Consider the following 27,350-nt stretch of genomic DNA (forward strand, 5'->3'; position numbering starts at 1 on the left):
ACCTTCACAGGTCACCAGTTCTGCAACTGGAGTGACTTGGTGTCTGCAGGCCAAGCCTGTCAGTGCCGATTCCCACACTGGAGGACGGGACTCTGCAGGCTGCCTTGCTGCTACATAACCTGCCTTGTCCTTGCGGACCTTTCCCTTTTGCCTGAGTGAAGCCCTTGCCCTATCCCTGTCTGCTCCTGTGATTACTCATCTCTCCCAAACTTTATGTATTTATGTAAGTGTTTTAGAGATGCAGTCTTGCTATATTGCCCAGGCTGGTCGCAAGCTCCCAGCCCTAAATGATCCTCCGCCTCTGTCCCAGAGCAGCTGGATCACAGGTGTAAGCCACCACACCTGGTCTCTCCCAAACTGTTAAGATTGTCCTCTCCAAATTCCTGCTGCCTGAGGGAGTTTAGCGGGATGAATCATCATCTTCCTCATTGAGCCTATCCAGCGTCTGTCTTTATGCAGCTGCATCTGGAAGTCACGTCAAGTTCCTTTTTCTCCTTGTACCTCACTCAGTTTTCAACCTATGACCCCATCCCGTCAGTGTTTTCTTTCTAAACGCTTTAAGCTCCATCCTTTTCTTCCTGGGCCAATGCCTCATACCTTGTTCTGGTCCTCATTGCCTCTTTTCTGGACCATTCTAACTACTTTTCATCAGATGTTTTAAATGCTCTCACTTGTTAAATTCACCTCCACATGGCCAGGCTGGCCTATCTGGAATCCAGATCTGACCATACTCTTCCATCCTAACTTCCTTCCATTCATGCCCAAGGCTGCAGCTCCATTTACCTGACTGTTCCTGTTGCAACCTCAGTGTCCTGTGAAATATTGATGTGTTTCTTGAACAAAGAAAGTGAATATTCTGGGGAGATTCGCTTGATAAATAAACTCTGGGTTCAGCCAAGTTTGACAAGTTTCTTTGAAAAGAGGACTTGTCTGTTTAGTATGCTTTGCCATTCTCAAGCTGGAGATATAAATGCAGTATATCTCCAACTTTCCCACAGATTTTTTTTTTTTTAACAAGAAACTTGTATTTATCTCCTAAGACCCTCTCATTCTGTGGAACACAATCTGGAAACTCTCATTTTATGGGGTAAAAGCCAGGCTCTGCTGCCTGGCAGAAGACCCTGTTGACTGGGACCTGGCAGCATTTCAGGTAATAACTCACGCCTCATGTCACTGATCCTCCCACCTCGGGTATTAAGCCATGGGGTGACCAACAGTGGAGATGCATCATGTGCACATTTAACTCACAGTCCATTGGTTCTCAGGCCAGATGATGCCACATCTGCCTCAACAGGCAGTAGGCATAGTGAAACCTGACGTAGTTTGTGTGCCAGGACCTGCTGGGGGAGTGCGCGCGTGGCCTCGAGGGTTTCTCACAAGGGCAGCTTGCCCACACACTTCCTGTCCTAACTTGCAAGGCAGGAAGAGCTTCCAAAGTGGTCTGAGCATTTGAATTAGAGCAGTGGCCTGAGAGAACAGGGCTAGGTAAGTGGGTGATGATTTAATCAATACACTCAGGGAAGAAAATGAAGCTCTAATTGAGGGCTGTAGAGAAATAGTGATTGATAAAGGTTAGGGGAACAGACACAGCGTTCTTTATACAAATGATGTTTTCTGTACCATTTCATATCCATGAATTAAGAAATCTTTATGGCTAATTTTGTCTAATTGATTTTTGCCTCATCTGGTAACTTTAGATTCAAATCCTCACTCACATGATGTGACGATGTGGCTCCACCACTGTCCCTACAAATTGAATGCCTTTTCACATCTCCAGGCTTCTGCACACTGTCTCCTTAGAAGCCCCGTATCACAGAGTTTTCTCTCTAAGCCATGTCATTCTGTGGGTGGGGCCTTTTCAGGTGCTTTGTGCTGGCAGTGGGGTGGGCGTTGGGCAGCTGGGCCACACCCCTGAGGAGTAAGAGCAGGCATCTTTGGTTTCTGGTTCTGTTTCTACTTTCTATAAGGGCCAAATGCAATTTCCTGGCTTACTGTGAGGTCCCAAGAGCTCTGGGCAAAAACTAAGCTCCTGACCATTCCCAGGTCTGGGACCGAACTACATGGGCGCTTTGTGCTTGGAGAAGGGCTGTCTTAATGGTTGTGAAGCAATTTACATTGTGGATGCTAAAAATAGATTCCTTCTCCCCCACACTCTCTTATTGCTGAATTTGCAATATCCTCTCTTCCTTACTCCCTAAGACCTCAGAGCCCCCCATGGTCTCTCAGTCACTTTCTGTGGAACCAGAGTCCCAAATTGAGTACCGAGGTGGCCAAGGTAAGAGGTAAGCAACGGCTTATGCCCCAGCTGTCGCACCATCCACCTCCCCTCCCCCACTGCACTGGCCACCTCCCCTGGTTTTCCCATGTCACAAATCCAGAGACTTGTTTCCTGACAATGGTGCCAGGAGTTCCTCCCTAGCACCATGAGGTAGAAGAAGCTTATGTCTCCAGAACTAAAAAGCAGATATTTTTCTTTCTATTCCATTCTCAAAAAGTCAGGCTCATAAAAAAGAATACAAATTATACTCAGCAGCTCTTATCAGCTTGGTAAAGAATTGCTACTTTCCACTTTATTGCCTTAAAAAGAATTCACATGTTTCCATCTTTTAAAAAAAGATTTGGGTTGAGGGAAGGAATTAGATTCATGTGCAGAAGTGGCTTGCCTGAGCATGATTTGAAGGGGTCACGGCATTAACCTTGAACGCTGATGCTTTAATTGAACAGCTGGGAAAGTGTAGCTATTCTCCCAGCGGATGTCCCCGCTGTGGGTCAGGGGCTCTGAGACTGACAGCTGCACTGGGAGGGAGGGACTCTCCTGTCCCAAATGGCTCCACACCCTCCTTCAGCAGTATCTGATGCTGTGGTCCCTGGAGTTGGTCTTTGGATGCAGGCAGCAGCTTCTCAAACTCCAGTATGAACGTGAACATTTTCTCCTCCCTCCCTCCCACTGGAGGGAGGGAGGAGAAAACATTTCTAAACAGTTTTGGACTTTGCTTGTATTTGAAAATCACTTGAAGCTGGAGCTGAACGGCAGAGTGTATGAGAAATGGCTCAGCACAGCCATCTGCACCCCAGGGCCGTGTCCCTTGTCCTCAGGGACCGAGTCATGAGATTGTTCACAGTGCACACTGCAGAGGCTGGTGGCTTGCCCCCGCCAAACCAGAGTGAGCATAAATAATCTCAGAAGTGATTTGTTCCACTATACATCCAGGTCCTCAAAAGGGGTTGTGTGACAGCATCCATGTGGCCAAAGGCCTGAATGTCTTGCTCCTCTGTGAGACAAGATCGGACAGAAAAGCTGGGCTCCGTTGCCTCCCATCAGGACATAGCCTGAATGCCTGTAAGAGTGAGGACATGGGGGGCCTTATTTGGTTTCTGTGCCCTCCAGGTGGCAGGGAAATTATGGGCCATTGATTAAAATCCAAGTATCCATTGGCCAATACTCATTGGTGCCGCCTGGCTTCACTTCTCCAAGTTGATCTTATTAGACAGATCGTGCCTGCGAGCAGGCTCCATTTCATTTTTTCTGCTGGTATTAACGTTTCCTTATAAATTGTCCACATGTAGCATATTCTCACTTTTTATTATAGTAAATTGCACTCCCTGCACAGCCCTGGAACTTGCCTCTATTTCATCTGAAGGATCCACAAATGATCTATAATGAATCTTCATTCCCCTGGGGCTGTGAGAGGGCGCTTCTGCCATCCACACGAACAGGGAAGGCAGTTCAGACTGGCTATTGAGCTCAGACTTGGTCAACAAGAAGGACTGAGGCCAGAGAGGTCTAATGATTTACTAGAAATTTTTCATATCTATCAGAATTTTACATGAATTTAGTCAATTATGCTTTCTTTCTTTCTTGTTGTTCCATAGCAACATAATAGTTTTTCAGAGATCTGAGCCAATGGCAAAAACGTCTAATGCTGAACATTCTCTCTTCCAGTGTACTCTCTTTCAGTAGTATCTTTTTAAATGTCACTGATTGACCAAACTAGTCCAGCACTTACTATGCTGTTAGGCATGATATATGGGAACTAGCATCAGGAGGATCAACACTCAGTCCGAATGAAGAAACAATTGTATCCTGGAGGAAAAGCTCTAGAATTTGATCATGTTTCCATCAGCTCCTAAAGGTCACGGCATCTTGCATTCATTCACTTTAAGTTCACTTTGTTTCTTTCTCAGATCCTCTCAGATGTGTAGAACGGGGTGTTATTTGCAAATACAGGCTGCAGTCACTTTGCACGGCACAATGTTAACCAAAAATCAAGTGTATAATCAAGTTCGTGCAAAGCAAGGACACTAGTTCCATATGCACAGGTTTTGGTTACCACAATACCATGCACCATGCAAACAAAGGTCACCTGTACATTCATATTCTTTTTAACTGTAGTAAGGTTTCTATTTATGCTCCCGGCTTTCCTTCTACTCAGTCCCAGGAATGTGAATCACCCATTCATTCATTCTATAGGCACATTTTGAAGTTCACTGTCTGCCAGGTGCTATGTCCCACAAATGGCTTCATGGTAATTAGACTAGGCTTTGGCCTCCAGGAGCTCACTTCCTAGTGAGGGACCAGAGGCTATCCCCATTGGCAAAAAAATCCTTTGGCAACCAGAGGTGCACATGATCCAGGAATTTTGAAAGGAGGTGACAGGAAATTTTGGAAACCAGGATCAGACTTTGCAGAAGCCCCTGTAGCTCTCTAGGCCCCCACTATCCAGTCACCACTATCACTGTCACCTGAATAACCTTCTGGTTTAGCTGTTGTTTTTGCACTAAACACCTGTAAAAGGCACAGAGATTGAGTTTCGTCTTTTCTTGGTGCCCAAGTCAGTGGAACACGGTAGAAACCATATGGGTTTTGCATTGGTAAGGCCTGGTTACTCTGACTTTCTGGGAGACTTTGGGAAAATAACTTCATCCTTCTGAGCCTTGGCTTTTCCATTTGTAGGCTACAGTTCAGTAGCCTCTTTCAGTGGGCCGTTGTGAGGGCTCAGGGAGGGATTGTGTGTAGAGGGCTTAGCTCAGGGTCTGGGTTGGATGAGGTGTTCTGGAAATGCCAGTGATTGCCCCCAGCCTGCAACCAGCCTTCCACTCCAGCCTTTCCCAGCCAGTGCCTTCCCTGAGCTCCTAAGTGGCAGGTTCAGCTTTCTCCCAGCGAAACAGCCCTCTTAAAGGCCTCCCCCAGACCTGTGGTTTAGCGCTTCACAGGGTAAATTCTACACCTTTCTCAGATGACTTTTCTAGAGCCAGGAGGGATTGCCTTGTCTCCACTATCCTTCAGTGACCTGAGCCCATGCACTCCCCCATGTTCAACTGCTTTTCCCTGTGCCCAGATGGGGTGTTTCCTGTACCTGCCAAGGGTGGGGGCCTTGGGCTTCAAGGATCCTCCAGCAAAGAGATGGGTGAGGTGGGAATAGATGACCGTCAGGAGGGGCTGACTCCTGGGAAAGGCTTGGGAGAAAACACTGGAAAAGAGACCTTCTGGGATCCAGGATTCCCCAGTGGGATCTCAAAATAAGGATGGAGCCAGAATTAGGACTCGTGGGAGATGAAGAGAACTTCAGGGCAGTTTTCTGGTGAACACAAAGACCAATGAGGCTCCAGAGAAAAGACTGGGGCAAGGAGAAGCAGCTGAGCCAGCATCTTGGGACGTTTTCCCAAGCAGGCAGGCCCCCAGGAGGCACAGGGTGGCTGAGAAAGTTCTGTGATAACTGCTCTTTAGGGGTTTCCTCATGCTTCCTGGCATAACTTCTGAAACTTGGGCCTCATGGTGTCTGCTTTGCTGATTTCCTTTTAAACAGGCTCTTCAAATAATCCATCCTCCTGCAGCTAGCTACGCCCCTTCCTTGCAAATGGAGGGGCGTTGCGCTCCCGCATGCTTTGGAGGGGTGACATTGCACAGAGAGCATTGTTCCTAAATGACATGTTGTTGCAAAGGCAGTGGTGGGCCTTTAACGTGAGCTCAATATCTGTCCTTGGGAAAGTGCCAGGCCCTGGGCTCCACGGGGGGAATGTTCTCAAATGTTAGAGTTGGGGTTTTAAAAAGATGCTAATTGCTGACAAGCTTTCACTATCTCAGGCTCCCAGTGTTGGGGGGATGCCTAGATAAGTGGTCAACAATTAACACATACATAAATAATTGGTGGCATTTGCACTTTGTAAAATAAATCCTCAGCGATGTTATTGGAAGGCTTCCATGTGGAGGTTTTTTTCACTCCATTTACTATTCCTTTAGGCCAAGATAAAGAGAAACAGTCTCACACTTAAGAAATGCATGTGGGATAATGGTCTCAGGCTTATGAGAACAAGTTAACCTGGAGAAGGACAGCATTGTGACTTGTAATGGTGTTTTCTTAGATATGAGAAAAAAGACCATTTTTTCCCATTGTTAAGGGGCTGGGTTCAGACCCAAAAGCTTTTTCAGACAGTTATCTGGGGCTTTTGGAGAGCAACATGACCAAAAGAAAGAACACAGGCTTTGGAGACAGTTGGGCCAGAGTTCAAATCTAACCTCTGCTGAGTACTGGCTAAGGGACCTTTTGCAAGATACGAGTCTAGATTGAGGTCTCAGTTCCCCATCTGTGAAGCAGGGATAAGAACACTGCATGGCTTGTTAGGTTGTTGGGAGTAAATGAGGTGTGTGGGTTGTGAAGCAGAGGAGATGTTGTATTGAAGTATCTTGGGGGGGGGTGGTTAATAAAAGCAAGCTCTCGTCGCCCTTGGAAATGTCTCCAACTTAGTCTTGAGGGAAAAGCCAAGGACACAGAGGAAGGGGCCCCAGGCTGGAGATGCCTCCTCCAGTGCGTTCAGCCTCACTGTTTTCTCTACCTCCTTCCAGGCTCTTGGATGTTAGAACTGATCCTCACTACCATATGGTCCAGGGGCAGCTGTCAACTCTCCCCATCACCAGTCTAGGAGAGCCACCTCCACCCTTGACATTCATGTCAGTGCTCAGGGACTCCTTTCTGTGCAGACTCTGTTTGGAAGCTGGGAGCCAGTGCTTGGCCCACATCTATTTCCCTATGAAAATCGTGAGATCAGGGTGGCCAGAGCAGGACCCAAATGTCCTCTGGCCCTCAGTGGGCCTGCAGAATGGCCTGTTGGTGTCCTGTGTCACTTACAACTCAGCTTTTAGGCATCACTGGGAAAAGGCATCTGAGGTTCAGATTGGGGCTGTTGCTCTTGAGCAGGGAGACACATTCCCTTCCACAGTCAGTCGGCATCCCCAGCATGGGAATAACAGCCGCCTTCGGCCTCCTTTAGCTGGAGTTTGCCTATAACAGCACACTTTTCTTTCCAGAGGGTGGAATGTGGGTGTCAAGATGTGGATGCACACATAAGTCAACACACGTGTGGACACTTAGCTGTTCCTTTTACCCCTGGCTGACTGTGCCCAGCCTCCCAGCTATCTCATGTGCCAGTCACCACCATCAGCATCTGCTGTCTCCTCCATTCAAAAGAGGCTAGAAGAGAAGTCAGTTGGATGCTTTGCAACTTCTTACATCCTTAACTCTTCTTCTGAAGTTCTGTGTTTGCCAATGTATGATGGCCACAGGAGCCAGGCAGACTGGCCCAGTGGTTTGACTAGGTCTCGTGGGATTCACAGCAACTTAGAGGGGTGCAGGCATCTGGCCACTACAGCAGTTCCTTTGGGCTTATTGGGCCCTAGTCCCCAGCTCCCACAGGGTTTGTGCCCCCAGCCACAGTGTCTCACTTCAGGAGAGAAGTCTAACTGCAGACTGCAGGCAATCAGCCACCCTACCTGCTGGGAGCCCACCCCGAGCAGGAGGCCAGCTCCCCTCCCCTCCCCACCCATAGGGTACAGGGGCTGCCCTTTGCTTGTCTGACTGGGTCATCACTTCTCTGCTGATGCCCACAGCATTTTACAGCTCGATCCACACTGTGGCCAAGATGGGAGGGAAGCACCACATCCTGCTGTCTTGAAGGGGAGCACATGGAGGTGGTGGTGCCCAACACTTTGCAAAGCTGTATTGATTGTTGGTCTTTTTGCCACTGGTATCTCCATGATGGCAGAGATGAGGTTCCTGGTTCACTCCCCTACCCAGGAGAATTGAGATGGCCTGTTGGGGTTGGGTGGGCTCTCTCTGTTTAATGAAGGAAGGAATGAATGAATGAGGGATTATGCACTTGTACACATTCAAAAGAGACCATCGAATCAAGACCAGGCTGGAGACTCCAGTAGAGGGAACGAGAGGAACTTTGTGCTGACTGATCATCTTTAGTGAGCTCCTCCCTGGGCTGGAAGTGTCACCTGTAATTTCATTTGACTCTCACAATAACCCTAAGTGGGAGGTGTTTGTCTTGAGTTGGGTTCGCAGAAGTAGACATGGAGATGAATTTTTTTTGTATGACAATGATTTATTAGAAGTTATGGGGAATTTAGAAAAGAAAGACAGCAGGGGAGTGGGGACTTAGAAGAGGAACATAAAGGAAGCCAAACAAGGTGATTTTGGCTCCACCCTGCAGAGGAATTCTGGAAACAGCTGAGATCACACTCTGGAGAAGTCTCCATTAGGGAGCAAGGCAGCTGTGATTTGTTTTCGTGGCACTCTGGGTCCCTGGTTAGGGGCGTGCATTCCAAGCCACCGTGAGTGCCAAGCAGGGTTCAGGCAGCCTGAATTGGGGGTGTTGGCTGTTGGGAGTGAACACACATGCTGAGTCAGTGTAATAAAAAATGCTAACAAGATTCACAGGGACTGTGGGCAGAGCCCCCTGTAGCACTGTTGGTATTCAAATGCCTTATGGGTGTGGATACTGCAGCTCAGAGAAGTGAAAAGTCTCACCCAGGAGCACTCAGCCAGGAAGTGGCAGAACTGGGATTCCAGTGCACTCTGCCTGCCTGCTGGAACTCTCCATAGCGTTCTCACTCTGCAGATGGAAGGGAGGACTTACCTCTACCTGCTGCAGATGTAGCTGGAGAGGAAAAGGTAAAGGGCAGCACTTAGAAGGGGAATTAGTGGTGCTGGGAGGGACATTGCCCACTGGGGTGTGAGCATTTAGGACTCTTCCCACAGAGCTGGCAGCCCTCCAGTAATTGCTGGAGTAGCGTGGGGTGATAGAGGACAGGGGGAGGCAGGCAGTGTTCCTGCTAAATGTGCTATAGCTTCTCCTTCTCTCCATCTATCTCAGCCTCTGTGCGAATGGCACCCTCTGGAAAAGGCTGCAGAAAAGCACTGTTTATCTCCGTGTGGGGAAAAGAGGCTTAACAAATTAGCTGATGCTTAATTGGTGAGGAAAAGTAGGACAGAAAAGTTGACCAGTTGTCCCATGGGGTTTTCTGATCAATTGTCTCCACCAATATCTTCCCTGCATGGGTCTGATACTAGGTGGAAGTACTTCTTAGGGTGGCCAAATCTCCCACCCACTCCCTGGGGTCTCCCAGCAACTGAATCAGGTTGTCTGCAGTGCTGGCCTCTTCCAGGACAAGCAGAGAACCTCTCACCTGCACAGGTATACCCAGACCTTCAGATTCACAGAACTGCATATTCTGAAGCAGGACTCTCAGCTCCTGAAGCCAAGAGGCAGGGTCAGAGCTCTGAAACAGCACAGGATCTCAGACACAGCACAATTGCCAGTGAATTAGGATCCCTAGCAGTGGGGCCTGCGGGCCCTCTTTTTTAAAGCTCCCTTGGAGGTTCTGAAACACAGCCAGACTGGAGAATCATTGCTGAAGAATGTCAGTGCATGATAAAGCTTTACTTCTCACAAATGGTCAACCTTCTTAGATACATGACACTGTAAAGAAAGTACTGCTCACCTTCTGCTCAGGCACTTCCTGGGATGGGACGGCGCTACTCCTGAGACATCCCATTTCATCTTGAATGACTTGGAAAGTCAGAAAGTTGTCTCCTATATTGAATTGATATCTGCCTCCCTGATTATGGGAGCCATTGGCTCTAAGTCAACACTCAGAAGATGCACAGAGCAGTTCCAATCTCTCTTGCACATGACAATTTAAAGACACCTGTATTATCCCACCTCTAAGCATCCCTGATCACTTTAACTGTCCCTCTTCATGACTGGGCTATAGTGTGCATTGTCCTTCATCGAGTAGGGTGACCTGGTTAGGTCCACCTGCCAAGGGGTCGAACAAACTCCTCCCACACCCTCCTTTCCATGAGTTGAGCTAGAGGTGAGCTAGAGCCCAGCGATGTGCTTTTACATACCTTGGGAGACAGGAAATGGCAAGTGTTATCTACATTTTATGAAGGAACAGAGACCAGAGTGGTTAAGTGACAGCTGGGTGGAGGCAGTCCCCTTTGGTTTTTCCTCAAGAGTGTTGCTTTCAAACTTTATTTCCCCATTTGCCCTTCTGCTCCTGGAAACTGAGTGTAGGGCTTGAGTTTGGCCTTGTTAAACCACATGTCTTTAGATTCAGTTCAGTGTTCCAGCCACTGAGATGTTACGACATCCTCCCAGATTTGCATCTGTGCACATTTAATAAGAGTATTGCCAGTGTCCTCTACGTGAGTGTCAAGGAAATGTTGAACTGTTGGCAATCGAGGTGAGCTAGAGCCCAGTGATGTTCTCAGAGCATTCTCAGCCCACCCTGTCTCCACTTCTCCCTCCATCTCTTCATCAGTGCTTCCAGGCTTTTGAAGACCTCCCTGAAAGTCTGCGTGTTGACAGGAGAGAGGCTCTGGACGGGGTGGCTGAGACTCCACCCTGAAGTGTTCTCCTTCCTCTACCCTGACTGAAGGTCCCTTTGAGCTTTGGCTCTTCAGCCCTTGAAGCATCTCTGGAGAGAGCCGGGTTAACTGAGTTTGTAGAAAGGGGCGGAAAGTGTCTTCAGGATACAGCCTTGCAGCATACACAGGTACATGGCTTAGCATCTCTTGGAGCCTCCTTTCTTTCCAGTGCAAAAGAGAGGCACCCTGTACATGACAGTTTGCAGGCTGCAGCACCATGCAGACCTAGGGTCACTGGTGGGGTTGTTGGCACAGGCCCTGACACCTCCATGCCTCATTTGTTGGGAGTGAGTCAGATCTCTATGTACTGATGAGGAAAGATATTCGTGTTACACTGATAAATCAAAAACTAGAGTCTTAACTGGATGTGTATTTCATGGTCTGATTTTAATGAAAACAGCTATTTGTAGCTGTTTACTTGCAGAGGTAACTGTAAAATCTTCTAGAAGGTGACACCTCAAACAATGTTTAGAGAGTAAATTTGGAGGGATAAAGGGGGAATTTTCACTATGGCAGCATATTTTTTTAAATGGGATGGGATGATGGGATGTTGAGCATTTTTATTTTTCTGCATTTTTTTTCGATAACAGGAATAATAAAATTACATTTCAAACAAAAAAACAGGACTCCAATCTGATAGCTCTTGTCCAGGTTCATAGTCGGCCTGGCTCAGTGCCCAGGCTCAGCAAGCACTTGGCACCTGCTCACGGGATGTATTCATACGGGACATGCTTGGAAACCATCAGTCTCTTCCAATTCTTCCAGTCTGTTGGCTTTCCAATTGAAGGAGAGGGAAAGCACTCATAAACACATACAGGAAACAAAATAATTAACTGAATTCTGTCTGCCTTGGCCTTCCACTTCATTTGCATAATCAACAATGTTTACTGAATACCTGCTGTGTGCTGGTTACAGCTATTGGGACACAGCTGTGACCTAGGAGATGTGGCCTTTGACATAATGGCAGAGGAGATAAACAATAAGAAATATTCTGGCAGAGGAGATAGACAATAAGAAATAAGTAAACTGATAGCCGTTCAAGCACAAAGATGGCAAGTGCCATAAAGAAACAGAACAAAACACTGTAATAGAGAGTTACAAATGGGGCTATGGCCTAGGAACTAGAAAGAGCTTTGTTCTATGGATCCTAAAGAACTGAAGGAAGCTGGGAGCCCCAGAGCTGCTGTGAGCTGCTGTCTTCCTGAATGTCACTCAGTACAGCTGGACTAGACAAGCCCCCATAAATCCCTCATTCCAGTTTCCTGATTCTGCAGCCTGGAATAATGATAACAGTCATCCCCTAAGCGCCCCAGCAGAAGAGTGTTTGCAGGCATTCCTAGGGAAGGGAGGCTGTACCTGTGTCTGTGACCCTGTGCTGCCTGCAGGAACCCAAGCATCTAATCTTGCTCTGGGCTGGTGCAGGAGAGCGTGGAGGGAGAGCAGGAAATCAGATGTCTGTGTTCAGATGAAGCTTCTTGCAGCTAAGGCAGCCAGAGCAGGCCCCAGGGGGATGGCATGTTTTGTGAGGAAAATATTCTCTAAGAACAATGTTTATAAAACTCTATCTCGGCAATCATCCTGTGTCTGCCAGCTTCTGTCTTGCTTCTGTTCATGTTCGTTCTTTTTCTCTCTGCAGGCCGTGGAGACCAACCTGGCTTCCAAGGACAGCCACTGGGTCTTTGTGAATGAGGTAAGGGCTCTAGAAATGTGATGAGCAAGGCCTGGACTGAGCCCCTAGCCCCTTGGTAAAGCTCAGCATGATCCTTTTGGGTTCAATTCTGACTTAGGGGGCTGTCGTGAATCCTGGGGCTCCACCTAGCCCCAGGAGCTCAAAGAGTTGAACTTGACCTAGCAGGGTGCTCACCTGGCAGATGAGAACCAGGGAAAGAATCCTGACCCAGGTTCATGAGGAAGTCAAAAGTCAGAGGGCAGTGGTGGCAGGGATGAGGCGTGCTAGGTGAGGTGAGGCAGCCAGTGGGAGCCAGGGGCTGGAGCAATTAGGGCAGGTCATGAATTGGGATGCAGAGGCGGTGGGGCAAAGGAATGAGTAGGGGAGGAAGGCTGAATTTCATGCAGGATGGTAAGGGTGTGCATGAGTGTGAGCGAGAGTGTGTATGCAGGGTGTGCACATGCATGCGAGAATGTGAATCCAGGTGTGTGTGTATGTCTGTGTTAATGGTGTGTGTGTGTTTATGAGTTGTGTGTGTAGGTGTGTGTGAACATGCATGTGTGTGGATGTGTCTGCATGAAGGTGTGTGTATATATGTGTCTGTGTGAAGGTGTGTGTATATATGTGTGTGGATGTGTTTGAGTGTGTGACAGGTATGTGCATGCATGTGCAAGTGTGTGTGTGTGTGAGTGTGCATGTGCAAATGAGTGAATATGTGTGTGGCTGTGCATGTACAAGAGTGTGTGTGTCTTTGTGTGTGTCTTTGTGTGTGAATTGTGTGTGTTGAGTGTATGTACAGGGGTGTGCATGTGCAAATTTTGTGTGCATGTGTGTATGTATGAGTGTGTGTGCATGAGTGTGTATATGTGTTTGTGTATGTATATGTTTGGGTGTGTATGTATGAAAGTGCATATATCTGTATATGAGTTTGAGTGCTGTGCTGTGTGAGTTGTATGTGCCTGTGTGTTTGTGCATGTGTGTGTAAGTATGTTTGTGTGTGCAACCAGTACGTGTAGGGATAAGTGTACCCACGTAAAGGGAGTAAATAGGAAGTCTCTCCCATGACTGACCATCCCACCAGCTTGGCCCTAGGGAGGAATGACAACACCAGGGATCATGGTGGCCTGGCCTGCTCTTCATTACTTGTACCCTGTCTGGCCCTGGCCTCCTCCATGCTGCAGGCATTGCATGAGAGTGGCCTGAAATCGCACACCCTAGCTTTCCCAAAGAATCCCCTCTGCCCACATGTCCTTTCAGGAGCACTGACTTGGGTGGCCTGTGTGACCTTAGTGCGCTATATTCACTGACAGCAGACTCAGAATGTGTTCTTGGTGCAAGATTTCATCATGGCTCATCATGGCTATGGCCTTCAGCTGCTCCTAAATTAGCTGATCAATTTCTAATGGCTTCATCTGGAAGATGCAGGTTTATTATGTAGGCAATTCATTCTTTTATGATGTCTGTTTCCTCATTAGTTCTTTGCTAATATGTCTGAAATAGTCTTGGGTGGCTTATTTTAATAATTGTGCAGGTAGTATCAGATTGTAACTACTTGCAAAGTCCACTTTTCATAGATTTCCCTTCATGAATTCACATCTTATTAGCTCCATGTCCACAGACGCCAGTTGGGGACGTGTAGTAACTGTCCATTTACTGTGGGGTGCAGGTGGTTGTGCTGGTAATTAGAAGGGACATGACTGCCTCCTCCTGTTTTCAGAGCTTGTGAGAGGCTGCCTTGATCCTTGAGAAGTTTGAATTCTCTGGGGTTTGCTGACTTCTCTATGGTTCTTCACAGTCCAGTTTTCTTTGTTCCAAAGAAACGATGCATTCCTGAAGTCAAATGTCTGATGCTGGTTTTACTTTTTTGATGAATCCTCCAAATTGGATAGCCAGTGTTTCTCTGTTACCAGTCTTCAAAAGAATTGCTCTGCTTTTACATTCCTAACCTGTTTTCTTTTCTTTCCCCAAATCCCCACCCACCCTCAGGGGCCACCTGTCTGTCCCTCTTGATTCACTCTTCAGGGCTGGAGTTAACTTCAGACTAACCCAGTGTGCGGTGCCCCTAGGGCATTCCATACTGGTAGGCACATTGGCATTACTGGGGCAGTTGGAACCCAGGGCTGAGTGTCATCAGGAGGAGTCAGATATGGGGTATACCTGTTGGAGCCACACTGGAGCGGCTTAGAGAGGATGGCAGTGTTGCACCATAGCCAGCTGTGTACCCTGCGCCAGCCCGGGAGCGCACATGGATGGTGCGAGTATCTCTGAGCTGAGTGTGTCTTCCTCCAAATGTGAGGGGCCTCCAGGGAGCCCCAACTCCCTCCTTTCTTGGCTTCCTTTTCTGTGAGGCAGGGGACAACATCTAATATTTCTTATTTTTATTTTTTATTTTTTGAGACTAGAGTCTTGTTCTGTTGCCCAGGCTGGAGTGCAGTGGTGCGATCTTAGCTCACTGCAACCTCCGCCTCCCAGGCTCAAGCAATTCTCCTGCCTCAGCCTCCTGAGAAGCTGGGACTATAGGTGTGTGCCATCTCGCCCAGCTAATTTTTGTATTTTTAGTAGGGTGGGGTTTTACCATGTTGGCCAGGCTGGCCTCGAACTCCCGACCTCAAGTGATCTGCCCTCCTTGACCTCCCAAAGTGCTGGGATTACAGGCATGACTGGCCAGCTAATATTTCTTAATCACCTACTATGCGCCAGGCACTTGTCACTGCATTTGTTACCCTCCTAGTCCTCATCAACAGCCCAGTGTGGCAGTTATCCTCATTTTGCAGATGGGAAAACGGAGTCTCCAGAGGTTAAATCACTTGCCCAAGGTCATGCAGCTATTAATGGTGTATCTAGGATCCTATTTGAGGATCGTCTGGCTCCAAAATTTTTCCATCAAACAGTAGCTTCATGCACATGGCCTTAGCAAAGATCCCTAACTCACGGTCAGTGTCTGATTCAGTGAAGCCAGTCAGTGGGGGTCAGGTATATACACTGACGGGGAATACTCTTGGGCTGGCCTTTGGTGCCAGCTCATGGACTTTTTTTGAAGTCTTCTATCAGAAGGTAGGGCCTGTTGGAAAGCTTTTACCCAGGCACTCCAGGGTAGCCTCTGGTTAAGGACTGAGGTGTTTTCCAAATTACATGTAGGCTTATCCTTAGGATCCGGCTATATTCAGGACTACTGTTTCCGGTTTCAGCATGGCCCCAATTGAACACAAAAGTCCTGTTATTATTATTACAATGTGATATCATTTTAGGCTTTGCCCAATTTTTAAGCTATCCAAGTATAGAGCCACAGGCAAATGGTTTCCCAGCCACCTTCCTGTTTGTCTTATATAATGACTAGAGATAAAGTAAGGGGGAAAAAATAAAGAGAAAAGGAGAGTCAGCGGCAGGCATTTACTGGCTCACTTTCCAACATGCTCCAGAATTCAGCTGCTTCACTGGGTCTTTGCCTTCCCACTTCTTGAAACTGCTCCCCCACTTCTCTGGATTAAGTTCAGCTCCTCAAACAAGATCAGGTCTGTGCCTCCCCGACCACCGCAGGTGTCTTTGGGGCCTCCAGCATGGCCCTCTAGCTGTGCCCCCCACTCGCTCTCATTCCTTACAGGTTCTGCCTTTCAGTTTCCTTCTCTGTATTTGATTTGTTTTATGCATTTTCCTGGATTCAAAATAAACACTTGAGGGCACATGTTTTTATTTGCTTTCTTTATGCAGTGGTTTTCTAAATACACCTGCCCTCTTTCTGGTGAATATTGGTGCTACATATTACAGACCTGGTTTATTTGGAGAAGAAATAATTGGATGCAGAGGAAGCCTTGTGTGAGCCCTACTGACAGTTCCTATAGGTCTCTGGGCACCACTTTGGGGACACTGGAGAGCGGGTGTGTTTTTAGATCTGCTAAAAGTATTTAAAGAATATTTTAATTGACTGATTAGGTTGCAAATTACCTTAGAGAGGGTAGGGGATTCAAAAGAACTTGTGGAAAACAAAATGAACTGTTAGTCAAGGTGGCCACTGAACTGTGAGTCCCTTGAGGGCATGGCCAGATTCAGCTCATCACTGAATCCTCAATGCCCTGAATAAGGAATAGATTCTTCAAAGGTTTGTTTGAAGGCAGGTCGATGTACATAGTGTAGAGCAAATTGCATTGACAAGCATTTCCCTGTCTGCTCAGAGAAAAGACAAAGGCAACAATTAAGTCCTGAGTTTCAGTGATGGAAAGGACCTCTATGGGTCATTCATCAGATGTTGCCAAGTTCAAGCCCAGTCAGCCTTGACTCTGGATGAGGCGGGTGGCTTTTGGAGCCTCTTTAGCAGCTGAGGTAAAATGTTTCCTCTCCACGCATCCTCCAGCAGATGCCAGGAGAGTCGGGGATCCCTGTGGGTCTGGCCTTTTGGGAACTTTGTTCAGGGAATTCTCCCATAGAAAAATCAGTATGACTCTCCAGCCTCTTGAAGAACCAAGGATGATGGGGATTGAAGCACTCTGTTTGTTGATGGGCAACTTCCATTGTTACATGAATTCTTCCAGACGTTGAACCAAACCACACACATACTTTGGTGGAAATGGTTTAAGGTGCTTAACGGATGATGTGAGTATGCACACATAACCATTGCGCCTGGGTTTTATCAGAGAGTGAGGCTCTAAGAGGTGATCTGTGGGTCAGCAGGGGCCAGGAGGAGGTGACTTCTAAAAAGGGAGGAGGTATAGTCAGCAAGCCCTTGCCACTTCTTCCCGATTGCCAGCGTATGTCGGTGACTCCACATCTCACGTCCATTCCAGACCTTGCCCTTGAACTCCAGATCCAGAGATCCAGCTTGACTCAAGATCCTCTTGACTTGGCCACTTGGAAGCTCCATCACCACCTCAAACTCAGCGTGTCTCTCTCCAAACTCACCATCTTCCCCAAACCTGGCTCTCTCTTGGTGCTCCTGATCTCAGAGACCACTGTCGCCATCCTTCTGGTTGGCTCCTCAGACACAGAAAAGACAAAGGCATGATAAAAGAAAAAGACTGTGATGTGAATGCTGAATCACATAGCTTTAAGAAATCTGCCCACATCATCCAGCCCACTGCAGCCCTCTGCAGGATGACCCTGACCCCACAATTGCACCCTTATTTACTTCTTACTATTGCATTCCTATCTCATGGGTCATCCCTGCAAAAGGATGAGTGACTTCTTGTTTCTTGTATTTATTTTTCCCTGCTAGCTTTGGGGTTTTGGCAGCGTATTTCTTTCCACCTGCCATGTCCTTCTGAATCTGTGATTGTCTAGGAATTCCCTCTCTTGCAGGGATCTGCTTAACATTGCCTCTGCCAAAAGGACTTCTGTATTTCCCCAGTAGGGTGATTCTTTCACAGCCTCACCCCAGTTCTGCTGTGTTGGGGAATTGATGCACATGCCTGATTCCCTGGACAAGCTGATCTGCTTTCTCTGAGGTTCCCTAAAGTTCCTAGTGTGAGGATCTGACACACAGAAGAGCTCGCTGGGTTAAATGATCTGACTATTATCTTAAGAGACCCCCCATCTGCCACCCCAAGGACAAGGTCATCCCAGTGTGTGGACTTCTTCAGTACCTTCTGCCTAGACGCTCTCCTGTTCTTGAGCCTCAGGCCCCAGTCCCCATCTTATCACTTTCACTAGTTTGTCACCAACAAGTACTCAGTGAGGATCCTTAGGGGTCAGTCCTTGCTCTTAGAGCAGCCTCTGTCAACAGTCCAGGGACATCACTCCAGACTTTCAAGTCTTCCCTATCCTAAAGCACACACCAAGGTAAAACAAATGAAAATAAGATTACGCGCCACCTGTATAACGTGGGAGAGGAAGATGCTAATGCTCTAATTGAAGAAAACAAAGAAAAAGACCGTGATATGAATGTTGAATCACATAGCTTTAAGAAATCTCTGTTTGGGACCCACAGAAAGAGAGGGAACGAAAAGATTGTTTTCTTCCTTTTATTTTGAAGATTCCAATTCTGTTGGACTGTTCAGTCCCTGTACCATTTACCATCTTCAAATTTAATTTAGTAACACTCAAAAACAATTATGTTTGTGGTAATCGTTTTACTTGTTTCTCTCCCAGCCTCACTGAGGAATCTTTGAGGACAGGGAGCACATCTTACTACCTCTGTAGCCCCAGCTCAGAACTCTTGAATGAAGACCAAGAGTTGCCATTTATTAGACCTTAGACAGAGCCAGACATTGTTTTTGAGTATCACCTTCATTACCTTTTTCTTTTTTTCTGAAAAAGTAACAGCTTTCTTGACGTTTAATTGACATGCAATACATACAATATTTAAGTGTATAAGTTGTTAAATTTGGCATATGTATATACCCAGGAAACCATAACCACAATGGAGGTAGTGAACATATCCATCACCCCAAAAGTGTCCTCATGGCCCTCAGGAACGCCACCCTCCTGGCCCACTTTCTCCCACTTTCTAGGCAACTACTGATCTGTTTCTGGCTCTACTGATTATTTGTATCTTTGCGTTTTATGTAAGTGGAATTATGGAGTATGTACTCTTCTGCTTTTGGTATGGCTTATTTTATTCAATGAAGTTATTTTGAGATTCATCTTATGTTGCAATGTATAGCAATAGTTCTTTCCTTTTTATTGATGAGGAATATTTATTTGTACATCTGTAAGCCACAATAGGATTATCTATTCCTCTGTTGATGGACATTTGGGTTGTTTTAGTTTTTTTGCTATTACAAATAAAGCTATTATGAACATTTATGTATAAGTCTTTGTATGGACATACACTTTCCTTTTTCTGGGGCTTATACCTACAAGTGGAATTGCCAACCCTTATGGTAGATTTATGTTAACTTTTTAAGAAACTGCCAAGTTGCTGAGAGTTCCAATTGCTTCATATCCTCTTCAGCACTTGGTATGGTCAGGCTTTTTGATTATAGTCACTCTAATGGGTGTGTAATGGTTCTCACTGTGATGTTGATTTTTCATTTCCCTGATAACTAATAATACTTCCTAGCATCTTTTCTTGTGCTTATTTGCCATTTAGATCTAAGTATCTTCTTGGCAAAGTATCTGTTTAAACAACTTCCCCATTTATATTGGATTTTTTGTTTTCTTATTATTGAGTTCTGAAAATTCTTTTTATATTGGGATAAAAGATTTTGTAAAAATCAGGTATATACTTTGTAAATATTTTCTCCCAGCCTGTGGCTTTTCAGTCTCGCACTGTCTTTTGAAGAAGAGACATTTTAAATTTTTATGAAGTTTAATTTACCAATTTATTCTTTTAAGAATATGTTTTTAGTGTAGTATCTGAAAAATGCCTGTACTCTTGATTCTATTCCATTGATCTATTTTTTTTTCTATCTTTATGCCAATCCCACATTCTTTTGATTACTATAGCTATAGCTTTACGATATGATTTGGAATTAGATTTTGTTAGGTTTCTGCCTTGTTCTTCATCCTCAAGATTGTTTTGGTTGTCTTAGGTCCTTGAAATTTTTGTATACATTTAAAATCAGCTTGTCAGTTTCTACAAAAAGCTGACTGGGATTTTATTTGGTATTGCAGTGAATCTGTACTCCATTTTTGGGAGAATTGATATCATAAAAATAGTGAGTCTTCTCACCCACAAACAAGATCTATCTCCCTAATTATTTAGATTTCTTTAATTTCTCTCAATGTTTTATCTTTTCCAGTATACAGATCTTTCACGTCTTTTTATCAGATTTATCCCTTAGTATTTTATATTGTCAGTGCTACTGCTACTGACAATTATACTTTAAAACAAAATTTAATTTCCAATTGTTCATTGGTAGAATATACAAATGCAATTGATTTTTGCATATTGATCTTGTATCCTGGAACTTTGCTAAACTCACTTACTAATACTAGTGGAGTTTTTCATAGATTCCATTAGATTTTCTTAGAGAAAATATTCTTGACTATCATGTCCTCTGGGAATATGACAGTTTTACCTCTTCCTTTCCATCTGGATACCTTTTATTTCTTTTTTCTGCCTGATTGCACTGATTAGTACCTGCAGTTCAATGTTGAATATAAGTGGTGACAGGAGACATCATTTTCGTATTCCTGATATTAGGGGGAACACACACAGTTTTTCATCATTAAGTATCAGATTAGCTGTAAGTTGTTTATAGATGTTCTTTATCAGATTGGGGAAGTTCTCTGCCATTCCCAGACTGGTGAGAATTTTTATCAGGAAATGATAATGGATTTTATCTAATGCTTCTGCATCTATTGAGATGATCATATGGTTTTTCTTTTTGCAGAATATGTTAAATTACATTGACTGATTTTCTAACATTAAAGCAATCCAACATCTCTGGGATAAAACCTACTTTTCATATTATATTATCCTTTGTATATATTGTTCTATTTGATTTGTTAAATTTTTGATTAGAATTATTCTCCTATGTTCACCAGGTATATTGGTATTTATTTATTTTTTCTTTTTATATCTTTCTTTAGTTTTGGTATTGGCATAATGCTGGCCTCAAAAGTAAGCTGGGAAGTATTCTCTCTTTCACAGTTTCTGGAAGAGTTCATAAATAATAATTATTTTTTTCCCCTAAATGTTTGTTAGAATTTACCAATGAAGCCATCTGGGCCTGGGGTTTTCTTTAGAGGAATGTTTTAACTACAAATTACATTTATGTATTAGACATAGAGCTAGCTATTTGTTCTCAAGTAAGTTTAGTAATTTGTGTCTTTCCAGAAATTTTCCCATTTCATCTAAGTTGTCAAATTTATAGGTACGGTCCAGGCATGGTAGCTCACCCCTGTAATCCCAGCACTTTGGGAGGCCGAGGCAGGCAGATCACTTGAAGTCAGGTGTTCCAGACCAGCCTGGCCAACATGGCGAAACCCCACCTCTACTAAAAATACAAAAATTAGCCAGGTGTGGTGGTACACCCCTGTAATCCCAAATACTTGGGAGACTGAGACATGAGAATCACTTGAACCTGGGAGGTGGAGGTTGCAGTGAGCCGAGATTGTGCCATTGCACTCCAGCCTGGGCAACAGAGTGAGACTCTGTCTCAAATAAACAAAACAAAACAAGCAAAAAAATTTATAGGTATGAAGTTCATAATATGCTGCTATTATCCTTTTAATACTTGTTGAATCTATAGACATATGATTTTTCTCATTTATAACATTCATTATTTGTCTCTTTTCTTTTTTTCTTGATCAGTCTGATTGGAGATTTATTGATGTTATTCATTTCAAAGAACCAGTTTTCAATTTCATTGATTTTCTCTATTGTTTTTCAATATCCATTTATATTAGTTTATTGTTTTGTCTTCATCATTTTCTTTTCTCTGTTTCCTTTGGCTTTAATTTGCTCTTTTTCCCCCCTAATTTCTAGGGAACAAGGTGAGATAATTGATTTAAGACCTGTCTTTTTCTTTGCTATGTTTCCCCTTAAGTGATTTAGTGACATCTCACAAATCTTGATATGATGTGCTTTCATTATTTAGTTCAAAATACTTTCTATATTACTTTTGGATTCCTTCTTTGACCCATGGGTTTTAGAAGTATGTTTTTAGTTTCCAAATATTTGGGGATTTTAAAGAAATCTTTCTGCTATTGATTTCTAATTTAACTCCACTGTGGCTACAGGATAGAGTTTCTATTATTTGGGTCCTTTTAAAATTATTGAGACTGATTTGATAGCCAGTATATTGTCTTTCTTGCTAGATATTTCAAGCATACTTGAAAAGGATCCATTATCTGTTGTTGTGTGCAATGTTTCATCAATGTGAATTAGGTCATTTTAGTTGAGTGTTGATTGTGCCTTCTGTATCCTTTATGATTATTTTGTCTACTTTTTCTGTCAATTATTTAGAGAGGAATATTAAAATATTCATCCTTAATTGTGAGTTTGTTTATTCCCCTTTCAGTTTTATCAGTTATTGCTTAGTATATTTGGAAGCTTTATTTCAAGGGGCAGAAATGCTTAGGATTTTTATGTCCTCTTGATTTATTAACCCTGTATCATTAGGACATAAATTAGGATTTATCCCTGGTAATTTTTTCTGCTCTGAAATATGCTTTATCTGATATTACTACAGCCATTCTATATTTATTTTGACTTGTGTTAGCATAATACCTTTTTTCACCATCTTACTTTTAACATACTTGTTTCTTTATGTTTAAGTATATTTCCTGGAGGCAGCAGTTATTTAGGTCTTGCTATTTTATCCATTATAACAGTCTTCACCTTTTAACTGAGGAATTTTAGATAATTTATACTGAATGTAATCATCAATATTGTTAGGCTCAAGCCTGTCTTCTTGCTGTTTTGTATTTGTTTCGTTTCCTTTGTTTCCTTTTTTCTCTTTTAAAACTTCTTATGGATGAATTGAGAATTTTTTATGATTCTATTTTAACTGTTTTATTGGCTTATGAGCTATAACTCTTTTAAAACATTTTAGTAGTTGCTTTAGGATTTATAGTATACATCTTTAATTCACCACCATCTACTTTTAAGTGGAATTATACTATACCACATATATTTCAGTATGAGTATCTTACAATAGTATCCCTCCGTGTTACCCTCCTGGACTCGATATAATTGTTGTAATAAATATTACTTTTATATGTGTTATATACACAAAAATACATAGTTATTATGTTTATTAAAACAGTCAATTATCTTTTAAAGAGATTTAAGTAATAAGAAAATAATCTTAAATACTTTTCTCTGCCGTTATTATTTCAGGTGGTATTTATTTTTTTGGTGTGAAGATCTGTAGTTTGATCTGGTATCATTTCTCTTCTGCTTGAAAGACTTCCTTTGACATTTCTTATAATACAGTTCTGTTGGTGGTGAATGCTTTCCACTTCTGTATGTGTGAAAATGACTTTATTTCACTTTCATTTTTGAAAGATATTTTTACTAGGTACAGAATTCTAGGTTAACAGTATTTCCTTTCAGTACTTTAAAAATGTTGCCGCCCTGTCTTCCTACTCATATTAATACTGATAAGCATCTGATATTATCCTTACTTTTGTTTTTCTGTACATAACATGCTCTTTATCTCTGGTTTCTTTTAATGTTTCTTCTCTTTCTCTGGTTTTGATCAATTTGATTATCGCGTACCTTGGCATGGTTTTCTTCTTGTTTTTATTTTTGTGTGTGCCTGCACTTTGTTGAGCTTCTTGGACTTGTGTATTTATAATTTTCATGAAAACTTTAATCCATTATTACTGCAAAATGTGAAAAAGATCTTTTATATTTTCTATTATTTTTCTGCCTCCGTATCCTCTTACTTGAGATTTTGAGTTACGCAGATATTAGGTTTTTTTGAAGTTATCCCACATATCACTGATGTTCTTTTCCTCTTCTTTTTTTCTCTCTATTTTGTTTTGCATAATTTTTATTGTTATGTGTTCAGATTCAGTGATATTTTCTTTGTTGGTGTCTAATTTGCCAATTATTCTGTGCAGTGTGTTTTTTAAATGTCATGCCTACATTGTACTTTTGATCTCTAGAAGTTTGACTTGAGTCTTTTCTTTAAATCTTCAATGTCTCTACTTACATTTTGAATGTAAAAAAAGTAGTTACGATAACTGTTTAAAGTCATTGCTAATTCTAATTCTGTTTTAGTTCTGGGTCAGTTTTGTTTAATCGATTCTTCTTCTTCTTATGGCTTATGTTTTTCTGAATGCCTGGTAACCTTTGATTGATGGCCAGACTTTGTGAATTTTACTTTGTTGAATGCTAGCTCTTTTTTGTGTTCCTATACATATTCTTGAGTTTTTTTTTTTTTTTTTTTCTAGGATACAGTTATTTGGACATAGTTGATCCTCTTGCTTTTGTGATTTATTAGGTGTTTCTCAAGTAAAACTCAGTCTAGGGCTAATTATTTTACACTGCTGAGGCTAGACTACCTAAGTATTTTGCTCAATGCACATGAAGTATGAGGTTTTCCAGTCTGGATGGTAGGAAGAAACACTCTTCCTAGCTCTGAGTGAGCTCCATACACTGGTTTGGTTGGTTCTTTTACCAGCCTCAGGTAGTCTCCTTACATGCATGCTCTGGTCAGCACTCTGCTCAGTATTGTCATGGGGGACCCTCTCTGAGTGACCACATTTTTCTCTCTCTGTGCAGTTTTCTCCTCTCTAGTACTCTTTCCTGCAAACTCTAACTGCCTTGCTCTTCCAGTCTCTCGGGTCCATATCCTTAACACGTGGAGTCTGCTGGGTTCCGCATGCTTCCTCTCCCCACCTGCACTGTGGCATGGAAATTCTCTGAAGGCAGTGATTTAGCTCAGTCATAAAACTTGCCTTGTTTCCTGTCTTGGAGGATCGCTGTTCTTCATTGCCTATTTTCCAGTGTCTTGCAAACTATTTTTTCATAGGTAAATCCAATCCCTGTTACTCCATCTTGGTTAATTATAGGCGTCATCTTTGTTATCTGACTTAATTCTCAGAAAACTTCTGGTATTGTGGAGCATATTTTGAATGGGGCAAGACAGATGACCAGATAATTATTACATTTATAATTTGATGAATTTGTTAGATTCTATGTAGTGTAATAAAATCATGTAAGGCAAAAAGAAGGAGAAGGAATGGATTCTACTTTACATAGGGTGCCCATGAGAAATCTATTTGATGAGGTAACATTTGAACAGGGACTTGAAGAAATGAGGAAGTGAGGAAGCTGTGCATATATCTGAGGGAACAGCATTCCAGTTGGAGGAGAGAACAGGTGTGAAGTCTCTGAGTGGGAGTCTGGGGATAGGCTTTAGGAATGGTACAGAGGCCAGTGTGGCTGGAGCAGAGTGAGTGATGGAGAGAGTGGTGGGAGAGGGGTTAGAAGCATGGCAGGGAGCCAGGTCACGTAGAACTTTTCTGGCCTTTGTAAGACACGATTCTTATTCTGAGTGAAGTTGGAAGCAAGGAGAGGGATTTGAGCAAAAGATGGCAATCTATATATATATTTTGAAACTATACCCTCGTAACTGCCTTAAGAGTAAGTGAGGTGGTGAGGGGTGTAGGGATGAAATAAATTATTTATCAGGCTATTGTGATTATCTATGAAAGGAAGGGTGGTGGTTTTGACTATGAGGTAGAATGGAGGAGGTAAGAAGTAGTTGGATTCTGAATATATTTGGGGTGGGGAGCAGGTAAGATTTGTTGTTGGATTAGGTGTGGATTATGAGAAAAGGGAAACATCAGGTATGATTCTAGGATTTTCATTTGTTTTTAGCTTCAGGAACTGAAAAGAGAAGATATTTCTTGAGATGAGGAGATTGAATATTTGAGGGGTAAGATCAGGAATTTGGTTTGAATCTGTTGATTTTGAGATACCTATTAGACCATTACAGAGAGATGGTATGTAGACACTAGACATGTGACTCTATGAGTCTGGAGTTCAGAGGGAGGGTAAAGCTGGTGATATGAATCTGGGAGCCATCTGCATATAGGGGATATTTAACCTCATGCGACTGGATGAGACCACAAAGGGGTTGCATTACTAAAAATGAGAAGAGGCTCAAACCCTGGCACCTCTGGGGCATGCCAAGCCAGAGAAAGGAGGAGAAACTCACCATGGATGCTGACCAGGAGCAGCCTGAGGTGGAGGAGGAGGACAGGTAGGCGGTGGTCCCAGAAACCAAGTGAAGAAACCATTTCAAAGGGAAGGAGAAGTCAATGTCAGGTGATGCTGCCAGGAGGGTGTGTGACCTAGAAGAGGAATGCCAGAAGAGGTGGGAGGACGGAACCCTCAAGAACTCCAACTTCTATTATACCATCCTACAGATAAGAAAACAGTTTGATGCCACATAATTAGTAAGTGGCAGAATCAGGAATTGAGATCTGAGTGACTTCAAATTTAAGAACTACACACCTGATGCCACACGGCTCCCCCATTATCTTCCCTCTCACACCCAGCACTGGTTGAATGCTGAATAAGTTATGGAATCCCAGCAATATTTGAATTTTTCATAACTTAGAATCAGTAATATAGTTTGTATTATGGAAAGTCTTACTATGAAACTTTTGTTAATTTATTGCAGTTGTCCCTCCTTATCTGCGGTTTTACTTTTTATGGTTTCAGTCACCCACTGTCAACTGAGGTTCAAAAGTATTAAGTGGAAAATTCCATAAATAAATAATTCATAAGTTTTCAATCACACGCTGTTCCGCGTAGTGTGATGAAGCCTTGCGTTGTCCTGCTTTGTCCCACCCAGGATATGAATCATCCCTTTATCCAGGGTCTCCACACTGTATGCACCACCACCCATTGGTCACCCAGTGCTAGGTTATTGGATAGAAAAAACTATAGTATATATAGGGTTTGGTATTATCTGCAGTTTCAGGCATCTACTGGGGATCTTGAAATGCATTCCCCGAGGATAAGAGGGGGCTGCTTTATTAGATTTCTACCCTTTATGTTATTTTGCACATTAGCGCCTTATTTTTAAAATCTATTATGGAAAACATGAAAGAACCTGGCAAAAGCCCACACAAATAAACTTATACATGTCCCATGAGGAAATACCTGAAGGAAACAAACCCTATTTACTGGAAATGCACTTCTATATGTTAATCACAATAGGTCTATTCTTCTTTCTCAGTCCTAAAGGAAACTATGAGATTTAACATTTATGGTTGCAGATATATGATGTCATTGTTCTGCAGGATCATTCTTTAGCCCTTTGAAAAGCCCTGTGGAGAGGGTGTTTGCAGCTGCACAAATGATGGGTTTGGGGAGCAGGACCGAGGAAGAAATGACATACCATTGTGCTTTAGATCACAGCCTTTGAGAACACACCATGGACATGATTTTGGCTCCAATACTGACCACTTCTATGACTGTTTTATTTCCTTCCTTGAGCCATATCTTCATCATTTACTCAGTAGACTTTGTGATAGTTACCTCCTAGGACAGACCCCCTAGGACAGTCATGAAGATTAAATGAGCTAACATACAGGAAGTGGCCTAGCACAGCATCAGGCAG

The 27,350-nt window shown here is 43.5% G+C and overlaps 1 protein-coding gene across 3 annotated transcripts in view; it reads left to right on the plus strand.

Annotated features, from left to right (window-relative positions):
* The window catches only part of GRID1 (glutamate ionotropic receptor delta type subunit 1), a 791,529-nt gene that overhangs the window by 444,990 nt on the left and 319,189 nt on the right, over positions 1-27,350 (plus strand). For all 3 annotated transcript variants that reach the window (XM_050803825.1, XM_050803827.1, XM_050803826.1), the window contains one exon: positions 12,352-12,405. In XM_050803825.1, coding sequence (XP_050659782.1) covers positions 12,352-12,405 — 54 coding nt within the window. The remainder of the gene's footprint in view (positions 1-12,351; positions 12,406-27,350) is intronic.

The sequence above is a fragment of the Macaca thibetana genome, chromosome 9 (genome assembly GCF_024542745.1).
Source record: "Macaca thibetana thibetana isolate TM-01 chromosome 9, ASM2454274v1, whole genome shotgun sequence".
In the NCBI taxonomy this organism is placed as follows: domain Eukaryota; kingdom Metazoa; phylum Chordata; class Mammalia; order Primates; family Cercopithecidae; genus Macaca; species Macaca thibetana.